This window comes from Natrix helvetica, assembly GCF_964273705.1.
Source record: "Natrix helvetica genome assembly, chromosome: Z".
Classification (NCBI taxonomy): domain Eukaryota; kingdom Metazoa; phylum Chordata; class Lepidosauria; order Squamata; family Natricidae; genus Natrix; species Natrix helvetica.
The window spans coordinates 74,507,291-74,523,918 of NC_138554.1; the positions used below are offsets into that span (position 1 = coordinate 74,507,291).

The window sequence follows — 16,628 nt, forward strand, 5'->3', positions numbered from 1 at the left end:
ATACGTCTTCCAAAGGAGGCTTCTGCCGAGGCAAAGATATCGATCTTATAGTTCTTGATGAACGCCGTGGGCGAGGCCCACGTGGCCGCTCTGCAAATGTCTATGATAGACGCCTGGGTCGCCCAAGCAGTTGAAGTTGCAGCGCTCCTCGTTGAGTGCGCGGTTACTCTTCGTGGTGCAGTCTTGCCTTGTGTCTCATAGGCTAGCTTGATGCAAGCCCTCAGCCAACGTCCAATTGTGTGGGATGAAACCTTGCGACCAAGGGACCCAGGGTGGAAGGAGACAAATAGGGATTCGGAACGGCGAAATTCCTTTGATCGTTTGATGTAAATTTTGACTGCCCTTCTTACATCTAATTTATGCCAGATTTTTTCCTTCTGATGTACTGGATTTGGACAAAAATTAGGAAGGATCACTTCCTGGGCTCTATGAAACTGAGTATTCATCTTTGGGATGAAAGATGGATCAAGTCTCAGAATGATTCTGTCAGTATGAATAATGCAAAGGTCCTCCCTCACAGACAGCGCAGCCAATTCAGAAATTCTGCGAGCCGATGATATAGCTATGAGGAAGGCCGTCTTAATAGTCAGATGATGGAGGCTTGCCTTCCTGAGAGGTTCGAAGGGAGCCCCCGTTAAGGCCTTCAGGACATATGGCAAATCCCAGGAGGGATATCGATGAACCACCTGAGGAGAGATGTTCATCGCCCCCTTGAGGAAGCTCTTTACTTGTGGGTGCTGACTAAGTGATCTAGCAGATTTGCAGGTAAGAATGGTGGATAATGCCGCCACCTGCCTCTTGAGCGTATTGGGCGCGAGACCTTTGTCCAGACCCTCTTGGAGAAATTCCAGCAAATTTGGCACTGAAGCCGAAATGTCCTGCACACCCTTGTCCTGACACCAAGATGAAAAAGCGTTCCACGTATATTCGTATATCCTAGTAGTGGAAGGTCTCCTGGACGCTTGAATAGTTCTGATGACCTTGTCTGAAAATCTCTGCTTCCTCAGGAGGTCCCCCTCAAGCGCCAAACGCCTTGGCTGAGGGAGATCTGCTCCTGAGGAATCCTCCACGGACTTTGGATGGAGAGGCTGACAAGGTCCGCGTACCAGGACCTCCTGGGCCAGTGAGGGGCCACTAGGATTAGATCGGCCTTTTCTGACAGTAATTTGGTCACTACTTGGGGTATGAGAGGGAGCGGTGGGAACGCGTACAGGAGTCCTGAGGGCCAAGTGCTCCTCAGCGCATCTGTCCCCTCCGCTAAGGGCGAGTGGTATCGAGTGAAGAAGTGGGGCAGATGTGTGTTGGTGCTTGTTGCAAACAGGTCTACTTGCGGTTTGCCGAACTTCTCCACGATTTGAGAGAAGATGTCTGGATGCAGCCGCCATTCTGAGTGGTCTATCGTCTGCCGACTCAGCCAATCCGCTTCTTGGTTGCTCGTCCCCGATATGTGGTCCGCTGTTATGGACACCAGATGTCGCTCCGCCCATCTGCACAATAGTTCCGCCTCCTGCATGAGATTTTTGGAGTGCGTGCCTCCCTGCCTGTTGATGTGGGCCTTTGTGGCAACATTGTCTGTTAACAACAGTACATGATGACCCACAATCTGAGAAGCAAAATGACGTAGAGCGAGGCGAGCGGCCCTCAGTTCTAGCCAGTTTATGCTGTGGGCCGCCTCCCTCAGTGTCCATTTTCCTTGCGCAAGATGTCCCTGGCAGTGTGCTCCCCATCCCTGTAGGCTGGCATCTGTTGTTACAACCAGCCTTTCGGGCTCCTTGAAGAGGCACCCTTTCCTGACCGCCGCTGTGCTCCACCAATGCAGGGAGCGAAGTACTTTTGGCGGTAGTTTCACGCGTCTTAACGAGTTGCTGTCCCTTGATCTCTGCATTGGCAGAAGGAACCATTGCAGCTCCCTTGCGTGAAGCCGTGCCCAGGGAACCACCTTTAGGCAGGAGATCATGATGCCCAGGAGCTGGGATAGTTGTAAAATCGGCACTGACCTGGGAGCTTTGCATAGACGAAGTTTGTTCTGAAGATTCGCCATCCTGTCTGGAGACAGAAATACCTGGCAGGAGATGGAGTCGATTATGGTGCCAAGATGTTGGATTCGGGTGGTCGGTTCTAGGTGACTCTTCTGCAGGTTCACTGAAAACCCGTGGTGTTGTAGAGTCCGTATGGTCACCTGAACGTCCCTCCGGGCCTGATTCTGATTGGAAGAATGAATTATTATGTCGTCTAGATAACACTCTAGCCGAATTGGTCGATTCCGGAGGTGGGCCGCCACCACTGCCAAGATTTTGGTGAAGGTCCTGGGGGCAGACGAGAGGCCGAATGGCAGGGCCCTGTATTGATAATGCCTCCCGTCGTAGTGGAACCTCAGGAACCTTCTGTGGGCAGGGTGAATGGGGACATGGAGGTAAGCTTCCTTCAAATCTATCGATGTGAGGAGATCCCCCTGTCGAGTGCAAGCCAGGATGGAGTGGAGGGACTGCATCTTGAACCTTTTGTATGCCAGATGCTGATTTAGGCACTTTAGATCCAAGATGGCCCTCCACCCTCCTGAGTTCTTTGGGACTAGAAAGAGGATGGAATAATATCCTCGTTTCTCCTGTTCTTTGGGAACCGGTTCTATGGCCCTGATTTCGAGCAGATGGAGGATCTCCTTCTGCATGAGATCTTTCTTTTGGGGATTCTTGGGGATGGGGCAACGAATAAATTTTTGTTGAGGGAAGGATAAGAATTCCAGCACTAGGCCCCTCTTGATCGTGTTGAGGACCCAAGTGTCCGAAGTTATCTCCTCCCACCTGTCGGCATATATTTGGAGCCGACCCCCTATGGGAGGATTCCTGTGATGGTCACTTCCCCCTACGAAACTGTCGGGAATTGGATCCCCCACGAAATGGCTTCCGAAAGGAATGCTGTTGTTGCTGCCTTCCTCTGGACCCGTAATTTGTCCTGTCCTGTCCCCTGTCACCTGTCTGGGGAAATGGCCTCTGATAAGAAGAATTAGAGCCGGAAGCTTGAGAGTTATCCTGCGCTCTAAAGGGCTGTCTCCTGAATGAACCTGAACCCTTACGTTCCGCTTTCTTCAGGGTGGCCGGGAGAATTTTGCGTTTGTCCTTTGTTTCTATGACAAACTTCTCCAAGGCCTCTCCGAAGAGTTGCCCTCCTTTAAATGGGGCGGAAGCAAGCTTCCATTTGGCCTTCATATCAGCCTGCCAGTGGCGGAGCCACAGCAGACGACGTGATGTCACATTGGACGCCAAGGCCCTAGATGCGAATTTGGCCGCATTAAGGGAGGCATCTGCTGAATACTCTACGGCGGTTATTATCTTATTGATGTCATGCCGCCATCTAGAACCTGCTGAGGGAGGTTTGGACCTGAGTTGTCTTAGCCAGAGGAGAGAAGCCCTGGTGAAGAATGATGCCGAGGTGGATGCTCTAATGGCCCAGGCAGCCGCCTGGTGCGTCTTGTGGCACGCCTTTTCTGAGCGTTTGTCCTCGGCCTTGAGTCCCTCGAGTAAATCTGCAGGAAGATTAGAAGTAGAAGTTAGAGAGACCACCGGGGCATCCACCTCAGGCAACTTCAGCACCTCATCCATTTTGTCTTCTACAGCGTAAAGGGATATGTCCCCCCCGCTGGGATTGGTCAGGGTACCAGGTTGGACCCACTGCCTTTGGACTACGTCCAGGAATAAGTCCGGAACGGGAATCAGTTCCTGGGTTGGGGAAGGTTCCTGGAATAAACCTTCCTTATGATCCTTGGTGGGGGGGGGGGTCGAGGCACTCTTGGGAGTGGGACCAAGTTCAGTGGCTGCTATGGCCTTGTGAAGGATGGATTTAAACAGGGATGGTTTGAATAACCCTGTAAAGGCCGGTTTATCAGGAGGAAGATCCTCATCCTCCGATAATTCGAAATCCTCTATTTCCCCCTCCTCTAATCCTGTGTCCTCCGTGGCAATAGAGGTGCCAGGCGAAGCAGGGGCATGGCCTCCTACAGGGGCAGGGGTTGCCCTGGCTTTAGGAGTGCTAGCAGAACCAGTCTCTTTCTGTTTGAGACCATCAGCTATTCCTTGGGAGATGGCCTTAGTTATGATCTCCTTCATTTCAGCTGATAATGCGGGACCCTTGTCCTCTCTTGGGCGTCCCTTGGAGCCCTTGGAGGTTCTCCTTTCCTCCCTCTGAAATATATCCTGATATGGTTCCAATTCCTCCCTAACAGAAGAACTGGGAGAGTCTGGGTAGCCCCAGGAGGCATCTGGGGAGGAGTCCCTTGAAATCCCCCCAGTTGATGGAGGTGATCCATCCTGGTGGGGAGAGTCCTGATCCTGAACCTTCCCTTGGGGAGAATGAGGCCTTGCCCATGCCTCCTCTTGATCTGGGGACCTGCTGGCTTTCTGGGCCTGTGAGGTATGGCCTCTACGGGTTCCCTCCTTACTGGTGGGTAAGTCCCCTGAGGCTCGGGAAGGGGATCTATTGGGATTGCCTCTCCCTCCCTTGTTTCCTTTGGGGGGGGGGCTCCACTCTGGGCCTCTTGGAAGAAGGCCCAGCCTGCACCTCCAAACCTTCGTCTGCCATTGTTGATCTGGAGTCACAGGAAGGCTGGATGGGTCTGGAGGGCACCGCTGGGACGAGCCAGACGGCCACGAAAACGTCCGCGGTTGCTGTAATAGGCAAGGGAAGCCAGCCGGCGAAATCCCTGCCTTATAGTGCGAAAACGGCTGTATTCGAGACGTTCGGTCTTGCCGGAGCCCCGGACAAGGCCCTCAGTCACTAAGCGTCGCTGCTGCTGCTGCTACTGTCGAGGTCTGACTGCGAGGTCTGTAAGCTCTGCCGTTTGAATCCTGAGGCAATTTGGTGCTCTAAAATGGCCGCCGCTGCGCGCGCAGCCTCAGTAACCAAGGCAACCCTCTCCGAAGTGGAGAAAAGGGCACGAAAGGTTTAAAATGGCCGCCGCTGTTGCCAGGCAGAATTTGGAAGCCGTTAGGGCACCTAAAGGGTCCGAAAAAAGCTTCCGCGGCTTTAAAAAGAGATCCCCAGCGCCAAACAGCTGGTTGTCTCTCGTAGCGATTCCGCTCGCCAGCTGGAGCCGGACAAGCCTCAATCCTACCTCGCTTAGCTTACAAGCAGCAGATGATGAATATCAGACCTCCTGAGCTGTCAAGAAATGCTTTAGCTGATTGTCAAAATAAAATGGTCAGGAATTTCTTTAAATGCTGATGTGGGGAGTCCAAGCAAAAAGCCTAAACTGGGGAACTCCCCTGCAACAGTCCTATCGGGCGGACTGAGTTTTTAAAACTGACCTGCCAGAGGCAAAGGGGGCGTGGTCAAGGAAAAAACTCAGTCAGTCCTAGGGCAGTTAGGCTGTGTTAACCCATGCTTGGACTCTCCAAGCAGCGCACAGGAGAATAGAAAGTTCCCACCATCCAGTCAGAGCTGAAGAAGCTTCTTGGATAAGAAGCAAAACAACTTCAAAGAAAAACCAGAAAGTTCAGTTGCTTCTTGAAAAAAGCACCTTTGGGATTTAAGCATTAACTTTCTTGGTTACAGTATTTCAAGTAAGCAATTTGGTTTTAGTTTATTTTGCACTCAATGATTTCTTTTTACACTTAAGTTTCACAATTTTCTCAGCACTGCAATTCAAAGACATCCATTTTTATTCATTTAGCCTTTCTAATGATTCAGCTTTCACAGGCATAGTTTATAGATGGAAATATTATGGCCTTAAATTCTCATGTTAAGTGTGATATTTCTGCAGTGCATATAGTATGACTACATATGTTGTAGTCTTTCTTTCAAGCACTCGTATCTTCTATTTCATAACTTTCAGTTGTCATCCTTATGAATGTTTTGAGCATTATGAGGGCTCTGCCTGTTAACATAATCTTATGGCACACCCTTCTTCATCTTCAACAAGATAAGTCTTCCTCCCTTCGGGTAATGTAAGTGGTGGTACTAGCATATCCAAGATACATTTTCACTTTTTCACCCTAACCCAGTGTTTCTTATATTATCTCACATAAGTTAAATGAAGTAACAATTTATTACTCTACATTCCATTCTAACTATGCTTCTTCTCAGTCAACAAAAATATTCTCAACAGCATGTGAAGTGGTCTTAACTGCCCATGGTTTGACTATCCATCATCTATTGGTCTATAAACTGCACCCAATTTTATTATTTTTATCTTTTTTTCTGTAGCCATTAAGCGGATCACTGTGATCACATGGTTGATAAGTGACTCTGGCTTCTCCACTGAAAGTAGCAAATGGTGATTATGTAACCCAAGGACACTGCAATAATCATAAATACATGCCAGTTGCCAAAGCAACTAAACTTTGATAATGTTCTCTACAGATGCTGCAACAGTAGTAAGTGCAAAGACCGGTTTTAAGTCACAATTTTCAATGCTGTTGTAACTTCAAATGGTCATCAAAATGAATGGCCATAAGTTTAGGTCTACTAGTACCGTGTTTCCCCCAAAATAAGACCCTTCTTATTTTTTTTGTGCCCCAAAATAAGCACCAGGTCTTATTTTCAGGGGATGTCTTACCCGCTTACCTTAGGACCACCTCAGCCAGGCCTCACATACCCCAACACTTCTTGCGCTGCTGCTCGACTTCTTCTGCATCCGCTCACAGACAGAAGCCAAGTAGTACATTACTTTGGTGCTGCTGTTCGTGGCAGGAGGGTGTGCGGTGTGTTGTGTCCTTGCATGAGCAAGTGGCAGTGAAGTGATGCGCCACGTGCATTGCCGCAAGTGGCGGCACTAGTTATGTGCCATGTGACCACATGCGGCAAGTGGTGACACAAGCTCAGTGAGCACATGGCCTCCTGCCACGAATGGCAGCCCTGGCATGCTGCACCACATGGCACCCTACTGCAAGTGGCAGCACCTTGCAATGTTCCACTTGGAAGCTGGCTGCAAGCGGCTGCAGAAGAATTCTGGGCGTGGGAAGCTTGGTTGAGATGGTCCAAAGGCCACCATTTTATCTTCCAAGCTTTTTAATACCTACATAATACTGCTAGGACAGGTTGTTCAGGGATGGGAGTCTTACCTAGGGCTTATTTTTTGGGTAGGGCTTATATTAGGTACAGACATCAAAGTTAATCTAGGGCTTATGTTGGGATAGATCTTATTTTCAGGGGAAAACAGTAATAGCTTCCTTAAGGTCATCAGTGTGAGAGTTATCTGCATATTTAAGGTTGGGGAATATCCAGAAGGCAAGCACAGTAAAAGACAAGGCATATACTTGGAGTTCTACTGCACTCACCTGATCTGATCTCACTGACTAGCAAAAAGTATTAGGGACAGGTTGGGTTATAATATTCCTTAGGACACCATTTTATCTTCCATGCTTTTTAATACCTACATAAAACTGCTAGTACAGGTCGTTCAGGGATATGGGTTGTCATGCCCTCAAGATAACTTCCAGCTCTAATTTGCCTTTTCCTCTTAACACGGGTGAGTGGTCAATGTGTTGAATCAGTGTTGAAAAATATATTAGATTGAAATTCATGGAATTCTCCAGAAAAACTCTACTGATACTCATATTAGTAACATTCTGGTATCTTTCTATTTTCCCAAGCTTTTAAATTGACTTTTAACTGTATTTTAATTCATAATTTTTTATTATAAATATTTTTATTTGACATTTTCCAAACATTAAATTCATAATTTTTGAATGAGTATTAGGTTGCAGCCCAATTTATATATTTTTTTATTTTATACCTGGTTTGAGTTTAGCATATTCTCTGATTGCATGTTTTAGTCAGTTTTCTTAAAAACTGCTCAGAGGATTTTGACTATTTTGAAAAAAATAATTGAACTAATAAATAAAATTAAATGTTTCTATTTCAATCTAGCATATAAATGAATGCAAATATAAGGTATACTTTTTCATGCAAACCTGTACAGTCTTTTTAATTCTATGTGAAGGTCCTGGGTATTCTGGAGAATACAGGTCTGTCAAGAATAATGAGTTGATTAGTGTTGATTTTCCCAATCCAGATTCACCTACCAAAAACAAAAGTACAATTAGAATTATCACATGACACTACTCATTAGGATATGTTTTCAAGGTCATTTTATTATATACTTCATGTTATTGCATACTTCATGTTATTTTGCAGTGTTCATAACTATTTTTTATTTTGTAGGCTTCAAATCAAAAACAATATGTATACAATTCTTAATATGATTTTCTTGCAGGGGGTAGTTTCATCCAAATATTTAAGATTTAACATCTCAAATAGCCCTTGTGACTTAAATTTAAAATAAATTTATTAAGAAATTATTCACAAAGACAATTTTTCTCTATCTGCATAAAGAGGCATGAATTGTAAGACACTGTTTAGTGTTTCCCAATCTTAGAAACAAAATGTAGGGAAGTTGAAGATCACAAAAAATTAGAAACGTTGAAAAATGCTGTATGAGTAACTTAAATGAAGTTTTACATTTACAGGTAATCTTTGCTTAAGGACCATTTGTTTAGCGACTGCTATGCTGCTGTAACACATTTCAACACTAAACAGAAAGGAAGGCAATATATCCTAATCATATCCTAAGTGAAAAATTGGGTAAAGATAAAGTCCCAAAATAAAGCATGCTTTTACAAAAAAAAGGTATTTTGTATGACTGCAGTCTTTGCTACATATTTAGAATTAGCTAAAAATTGCAAAAGTATGCAACACTTAGTTATCAAAGAAAGAATGTATAGTTCTCAAGTTACGAATGAAATGGAGCCTGCCTATTCCATTTGTAAACTGAGGATTTATGGAAGTGAATCTCGTACCTTGAACGAGATCACCCCTCCTTTCGCCCACACATTCGCTAATTGAATGTGAGGCTCATTAAGTGCACATGAGGAATTTCGGGGAGGGGAAGGCCATTGGAGGGGGGGATACTGATGAAACAGGCCACCTGCCTAAGATCATCTAAGTCCTCCCCAACCCATGAAATGCCTCATGCTCCCCAGTTGCTTCCCCTATCCCCCCCCCCCCATCTGCCACGCAGGGTAACTTACCTTGTGATGATCTAACAAACACTCTCCTCTCCAGTCTCTCAGCTGTGTGCACTCCTCTGCACTTCTGTCTGGGCATCCAAAACTGGCAGGTTGAAGGCTGAAATGGAGGTTCCGGGGTGTGGATCTGTCTCTCCAAGGCACCATTTTGCCCTCCGCAAGCTTCCCCCAGCCCGTTGAAGGCCGAAATGAAGCTTCCAGGTAGTGGAGCCAGCCTTCTGAGGCTCCATTTGGCCCTCTGTGGGAGTCCCCTGCCTCGTTGCAGGTCTAAATGGAGCTTCTGGGGGCCAGATCCATTTTGGCCTGCAATGGGCCAGGGGAGGCTGCAGATGGCCGAATGGAATGTCACAGAGCAGATTCACCCCTCAGAAGTTTCATTTCAGCCAGAATCTGTTTACCGAGGCCTGAGGAGGCCTGAACATAACTGCAGAGGGGCACACTTGGCTGAGAGGCTGGAGAGGAAACTGCTTACTAGATCTTCACAAGATAAATGAGACAGTGAGGGAGGTTGGGTAGGGGCAAGGCCTCTGGACGCCCGAACAGAACAATCGGAGGAGCGGATCCGCCCATCGGAAGCTCCATTTTGGCTGGCAACATTCAGGATGAATGTTGCAGAGCCTCTGCAGTTGTTTGTAAGGGCAAACAACTGCCACGGTGCTGCAATATTTGCATTTTCAGGACTTATTTGCAAATGCCGGGGAGGGGGAGCGCTTATCGCATAACTTCAAGCGTTCGCTAAGGGAATGTTCTTAACCCAGGAATTACCTGTAAAATATCTGTTCACATAATATATTATAAAAAACACTAGCAGTGACTATATAATTTGATTTACTAGTCTTCTCAATAATAATAAGCTTATGAAAGAACAAGAAATTGCAGTTATATACTTTACATTCCGCCTTTTCAGTATTTCAACTTATCAGATAAATGAATACTTCCACAAATGCAAGCTTCCTTATTCAGCTTCATAAGCTGGCACATCTTATATGCATCTACTATATGCATCTATAAATGAATTAATCTACTATATGCATCTATAAATGAATTAATTTCTGTCACATGCTCTTATACCAGAATTGACAACTTTTTCCAATCACCAGCACATTCCCAAATTAATGTTGAGGGCTGAATTCGGGTTAGGAGAAAAACAGTCAGGAATTAAAGGGACTACTCCTCTTTTATTTACCATTCTTCCTCTCTCTCCTCCTTCACAACCCAGCAGGACATTATACCAAAAAAAAACTCATATTATTTTTGGTGCCTGGCAAGATTTATAATCTCATACAACTATAGCAAAGTTTCCCATATGTTGAGAATGTTTGCTCACACTATAGCAGTGATGGCGATCCTTTTCGGCACCAGTGCCAAAAAGGGAGCACTTTGTGCATCTGCTCATCTGGGCCGCAACCAGGAAGAGGAGCTGCCTGGGGGCATCCTCTCACTGGAAAATTGACTTTTCGTTTCCAGTGAGCGCATGTGTGCCAGCCAGCAAGTCTTCTGGTTATTGCAATGCATGTGCACACACCGATCAGCTGGCCGGTACACATACTTACCCTAGAAAATGGAAGACCAACTCTTCCGGTTTCTGGCACTGTCGCATGCACAAAGGCCAGCTGACCATCGTGTGCGCATGAATGCCAGAAACACGGAAGCCGTTGCATGTGCCAGGCAATATGGCTCTGTGTGCCCCTTCGGCCACGTGTGGCATAGGTTCTCCATCATGGCACTATAGCGTGGAGCAATCTGAAAAAGGACTAAATTTCAAATTTAAGATTCAGAACTATATCGTATAAGTTTACAATATATAAGAACTACAATTATATAACAATGAAAATATTATTTAAGTACCAATCACTGGCAACTATTATGTAAAATAGATGTTTATCCCAAAAGCAATTTAATTATTTTATGAGAGAAAAAACTTGGGTTTCCATTTCAGTATATTTCATTGGAAAAAAAAGACTGAAAAAATATTTAAAGAAAAATGCATAAACCAAACCCCTTTCCAATTTTTTTCAGGGCGTTTCCAAGTTAATAATATAAGAGATGTAAGTGTGTATCATCTTAGATTAAAAAGCTATTATTACATTCAACAGCCATTTACAAAGCTACTTAAGAACTAACAAGTACCTGACAAATTTCTATGTAGTTAATTAGTACTTAGCTGATTAAATATAGTGAATCCTTTTACATTAATGGAGTAACCTGAGGAAAATTAAAGGATGTCTTTCTTCAAATCAACTATCTTTATCATAAAATCCCAAAATTTGCACAAAGATTAATGGACAAAGGAATTCTACAAGTATAGATTGCTAATGCTTTTATTTGAACATGTTCCTTTAATTATCCACCCTAATCATTTGATCAAAGGAATGCTAAGTGTAAATACAAGAACTTCAGGAATGACTGAAATATCCTATTCTGCATCTGCTTTATTATACTTAGAGAAACTATGTTTTTTATTTCAGTACAAAGCCAGTGCTTGCGTAGCCCTCACAGAAAACCAATTTTAATATAGCAGAATATAATTAAGTTACATCTCTTATGGTAATAAATATACTGTTAAAATATTATCAATAAACCACAAATAAACTTTAGAAAGTCAATGATGTAAGGAACTCTTTATAACTTTTTTCTGCCTAAAGCAAAATTAAAATTGTCATTGGGTTCAAAATAGACACTGTTGTCTAGATTGTCCACCAGTAACCTGGATTTTGAGAGGAAAAAACAGAGGTGTAGATGCAGATCTGGAGGCAAGATATTATCATTGTTTCCCTACAGTAAAGGGAGTAGCCTGAAATCTTGGAGGATATCTCCTTCGAACAGATTATATCTGCTGGTCTTAGGTAACTATTGATTGGTCTCCAACCTTCCCTTTTGGAGAAATATTATTGAGATAATGGTAAAGAATCAATTATGTAATACCATAGAAATTTGGACCCTCTCCCAGGCCCACCTATGGGATTAAGATGGAACTGATCAATAATGGTACGTGGAAAAGACCATGGAGATGAGGCAAAGAGATATTATTGAGGGAACAATCTGATAACAGACAGCGTTGCCTGCCGCTCACAGTGGGCAAAGCAAGAGGCTCAGAATATACTCTTCCTAAATTGTCAAAGGACGTGGTGGCTTAGTGGCTAAGACAATGAGCTTGTTGATCAGAAACGTCAGTAGTTTGGCGGTTCGAATCCCTAGGGCCACGTAACAGAGTGAACTCCCGTTACATGTCCCAGCTTCTGCCAACCTAGCAGTTCGAAAGCATGTAAAAATGCAAGTAGAAAAATATGAACCACCTTTGGTGGAAAGCTAACAGCGTTCCGTGCACCTTCGGCATTGAGTCATGCCAGCCACATGACCAAGGAGATGTCTTAAGACAGTGCTGGCTCTTTGGCATTGAAATGGAGATGAGTACCGCACCCTAGAGTCATTAACGACTAGCTCATATGTGCAAGGGGAAATTTTATCTTTTACCTTTTTTAAATTGTAAAGGTGATAGTGGGAAAATGTATTTTCAGATCTGCAAGAATATATTAATATAGTTTTACAATGGCATTTATCTGGTTGTGTTTCCTGTCTGGTCTACCTTCTAAAGCTGATGTGGTTATTCTCTTGGATAACCTATGTCAAGATCTGGATGTAGGTAGTCATTTCTTTTGGTCTTTTTGGACTTTCAGTATCTTTTATCATGGAATCACACTAAAATGGGATTATTGTTTTGCAACGGTTCTATTCTTTCCTCAGTATGTGTTCAATCTATAGTAATGAGGATGAGAAGTCAGCTCAGTAGCTCCTGCTTTACACGATGGGCAATCTTAATCCTCTCTCTGCTGCTTTTTGACAACTATATGAACCAGTGAAAGAGGTAATCTAATCAATTGGGGTATGATATTGTCAATACACTGGTGATATGCAGCTTTTATGAGGAATGCCAATCTTATCCCAGTGCTTGAAGGTTGTAAGGATTGAATGAAAATAACATTAAGCCGAAGCAAGATGGGATTGCTGTTTGTTCATTGCAGTTGTCTATGAACACCATTGTTATCTCTGGAAAGGCCTGCATTTCCTGTGTATTTCATGATTTGGGTGTATTTCTGAAAGCTATTGGTAGAACAGTCTTTGTTAAGCTTTGATAAAGTAATTGCAGCCTTATCCGCTTCTGGCAGTTTTGGCTAAAATTGCAATGTACCTAATATGGGATTGCCTACAGGTAGTCCTCAATTTATAACTGAATAATAATTCGCTAATTGGAACCTGGCAGCAGGACATAGGTATACCTTTGTTAAGAATCAGCAAATTACCAGAAACTCCAAAGAAAACATAAATGTACATTACATTATCCATGACCAGATTTCTCTTTTTCCCCGATTTTTTTTAACCTTAATTCTTAGGGAATTTATGAAGCAAAGAAAAGATGGCACTTTATCATAAAGTTAAAAGATAAAAATAAAACTTCTGTCTTTGGAGAAAACTGAAAGCTGCAATGTGAGCTGAATAAATGAAATATATGAAAATGCTGAACTCACTAATAAAACAAAAGGCATTACTAAAAAAGATGCTCAAAAGCCAGCCTAATTTTAAACCGAAAAACATAATAGCTTCCAGAGGAATGTAAAATTACAGCAAAATATACCTCTAAAATTATACTATTCCAAAATGGAAGAAAGTTCATATTAAAGTGCCCAAAAACTTTAGAGAATGCATCTTTTAGAATACAGTAAAATAAAAATGAGGAGTAGTAGTCCTTCTCATAGGACTGAAATTGGGGCCAGAATCTCAGTCACTTAGCAAATCAATAGATTTAAGTGAGATGTCAATGTGACTGCTTTGCTCAATGACCCTAATCGCAGCTTTCCCAATTGTAGTCGTTAAATGACTAAGCAAGGGTGCCAGAAGACCTGGGAAGCCTGGTGCACCTACTCCTTTACATTTTTCTGCAGCTGCTGATAGATGCGCCCAACCTATGCGAGATATAACTATAAAGCTAGCAAATGCAGTCTTTCTAGCCTTCAAAAAGCATTTCTTGCCTTTAGAAAGACTGCATTTGCTAGCTTTATAGCTACACCTTGCATTGGCTGGGCATACCTGTTAGCTATAAAAAAAGGTGAAAGGCAAGTGGACATGTGTGTGGTGGGGCAAGAAAAAGCCTGATTTTGAATATTAAATTTATACTACCTATGTTTCCCTGAAAATAAGACATATCCCAAAAATAAGTTCTAGCTTGATTTTTACGTGTGCACCTAATATAAACCCTATCCCCAAAATAAGCCCCAGTTAAGACCCTTCCCACGCCATCCAACTATCTGGTTGTATGAGGTGGGGTTAGACGAATTGTAAAAACCAAGCTAGGATGGGGATGGCGGTAATGGATCTGCTCCATTTGTCTATACTCACTTACCTTAGGACCACACAGCCAGACCTTCCATGCCCAGACACCTGCTGCCCTAATTCTTCTGCAGCTGCTTGCAGCCAGACGCCACGTGGCATATCACAGTGGTGCTGCCGTTGCAGCAGGATGTCACATAGTGCAGCACACCGATGCCATTGTTCGTGGCAGGAGCCACACGGCACATCATGTCAGTGCCACCACTTGCGGCAGGCCATGTGGCACATCACGCCACTGCTGCTCGCTCATGGAAGGGCACAACACAGTGCACATCCTCCTGCCACAAAAGGCAGCAGCAATGCAATGTGCTATGTGGCTTCTATCCGTAAGCGGATGCAGAAGTCGTCAAGCAGCAGTGCAAGAAGTGTTGGGGTGTGTAAGGCCAGACTGATGTGGTCCTAAGGTAAGCGGGTAAGACATCCACTGAAAATAAGACCTGGTGTTTATATGAGTATCAGTAGAGTTTTTCTGGAGAATTCCATGAATTTCAATCTAATGTATTCTTCAGCACTGATTCAACACTCACCTGTGTTAAGAGGAAAAGGCAAAATAGAGCTGGAAATCATCTTGAAGGCATGACAACCCATATCCCTGAATGACCTGTCCTAGCAGTTTTATGTAGGTATTAAAAAGCATGGAAGGTAAAATGGTGGCCTAAGGGACACTATAACCCAACCTGTCCCTAATTCTTTTTGCTAGTCAGTGAGATCAGATCAAGTGAGTGCACTTTGGTAGGCTATGTCATGAATAGAACTCCAACTATATGCCTTGTCTTTTACTGTGCTTGCCTCCTGGATATTCCCCAAACCTAGGTGGGGGTGGGGGTAGTGGAGCTGCCCCACATGGCCACACCCGCTTACCTTAGGACCACCTCAGCCAGGCCTCCCATGCCCAGAATTCTTCTGCTTGCAGCCAGATGCCAAGTGGCATATTGCAACGGTGCTGCCGCTTGCAGCAGGGTGCCATGTGGTGCAGCATGCCGGGGCTGCCATTCGTGGCAGGAGGCTACGTGCTCATTGTGCTTGTGTCGCCGCTTGCGGCAGAATGTCACATGGCACATCACAACCAGTGCCGCCACTTGCGGCAATGCACGTGGCACATCACATCACTGCCACTCGCTCATGCAAGGGCACACCACACCACACATACTTCTGCCACGAATGGCAGCACCAGAGTAATGTGCCACTTGGCTTCTCTCTGTGAGCGGATGCAGAAGAAGTCGAGCAGCAGTGCAAGAAATGTTGGGGTGTGGGGAGCCTGGCTGAGGTGATCCTAAGGTAAGCGGGTAAGACATCCCCTGAAAATAAGACCTGGTGCTTAATTTCGGCCCAAAAGAAAATAAGGAAATAATTTTCGGGGAAACACCGTAATTATTAAAGACAGACATGAATAAGAAACAATTCTTGCATAACATTTCTGAAGAGCACTACTATATCAACCATCTTTCATGATACATTTTCAATGTCAGAAAGCATAGCTATTCAAGTTGCCTTCACAAATTGAATGTCTTTTATTATTTGCTAAGTAAAACAAGAATAGAAACTTCTATTACTTAAAATACAGACTGTGTCCTACCATATTAATTTTATTATTTATGGTTCTACATCAAAGTAATGACGATCAAGCAGAGATTTAGAAAATAAAGTAAGTACTCCATTAGTAGGGGAGGGGCATCTACCTATAAGGCAGATTTATAAACAAATTAAAAATTTAAACTAAAAAAAATAAATGAAGTTACAAAAATGTAACTTACCTACTACCATAAGTGTGAATTCAAATCCTCTCTTGACAGATTTTCTATAAACTTGATTGGGGAGATTTGCAAACCCCACATATCCTTCAAGATTCTTCTGTTGCTAGGATAAAAACAAATGGTTAGGTTACTTATGTTTTAGTATAACTGACTTCTTATTTACATTACTTTTAAGAACCATATTCTCTACCTAGGATAATGGCTATGTTCTTTGTACCTCATATTCTAACTACAATAATTAAAATTACTTTCAGTCTCTCTTGTTATTTTAAAATATTTTGATATTCAGTATTATAGTGTATTCTGTTCTTGATAAGTGAATACCATCTGATCTCAAATGCAATAAAGCATTGGCTTGGAATATTGTTTCTAATAAAAACCCTAAGTTCAGATAGCACACAAGCTATCATCTGGAACTGGAACAGGCTGTAACATCTTCCTGAAGAGTTCTATGATAGGTAAGTACTAT

The 16,628-nt window shown here is 43.6% G+C and overlaps 1 protein-coding gene across 2 annotated transcripts in view; it reads right to left on the reverse strand.

The window, feature by feature from the left end:
* Window positions 1-16,256, reverse strand: part of SEPTIN7 (septin 7) — a 68,956-nt gene extending 52,700 nt beyond the window's left edge. For both annotated transcript variants that reach the window (XM_081971260.1, XM_081971259.1), the window contains exons 1-2: window positions 16,160-16,256; window positions 7,908-8,014 (exon numbers count right to left, since the gene is read on the reverse strand). In XM_081971260.1, the coding sequence (XP_081827386.1) occupies window positions 7,908-8,014; window positions 16,160-16,169 (117 nt within the window). In that variant the 5' untranslated portion in view covers window positions 16,170-16,256. The remainder of the gene's footprint in view (window positions 1-7,907; window positions 8,015-16,159) is intronic.
* Between the last annotated feature and the right edge of the window lie 372 nt (window positions 16,257-16,628).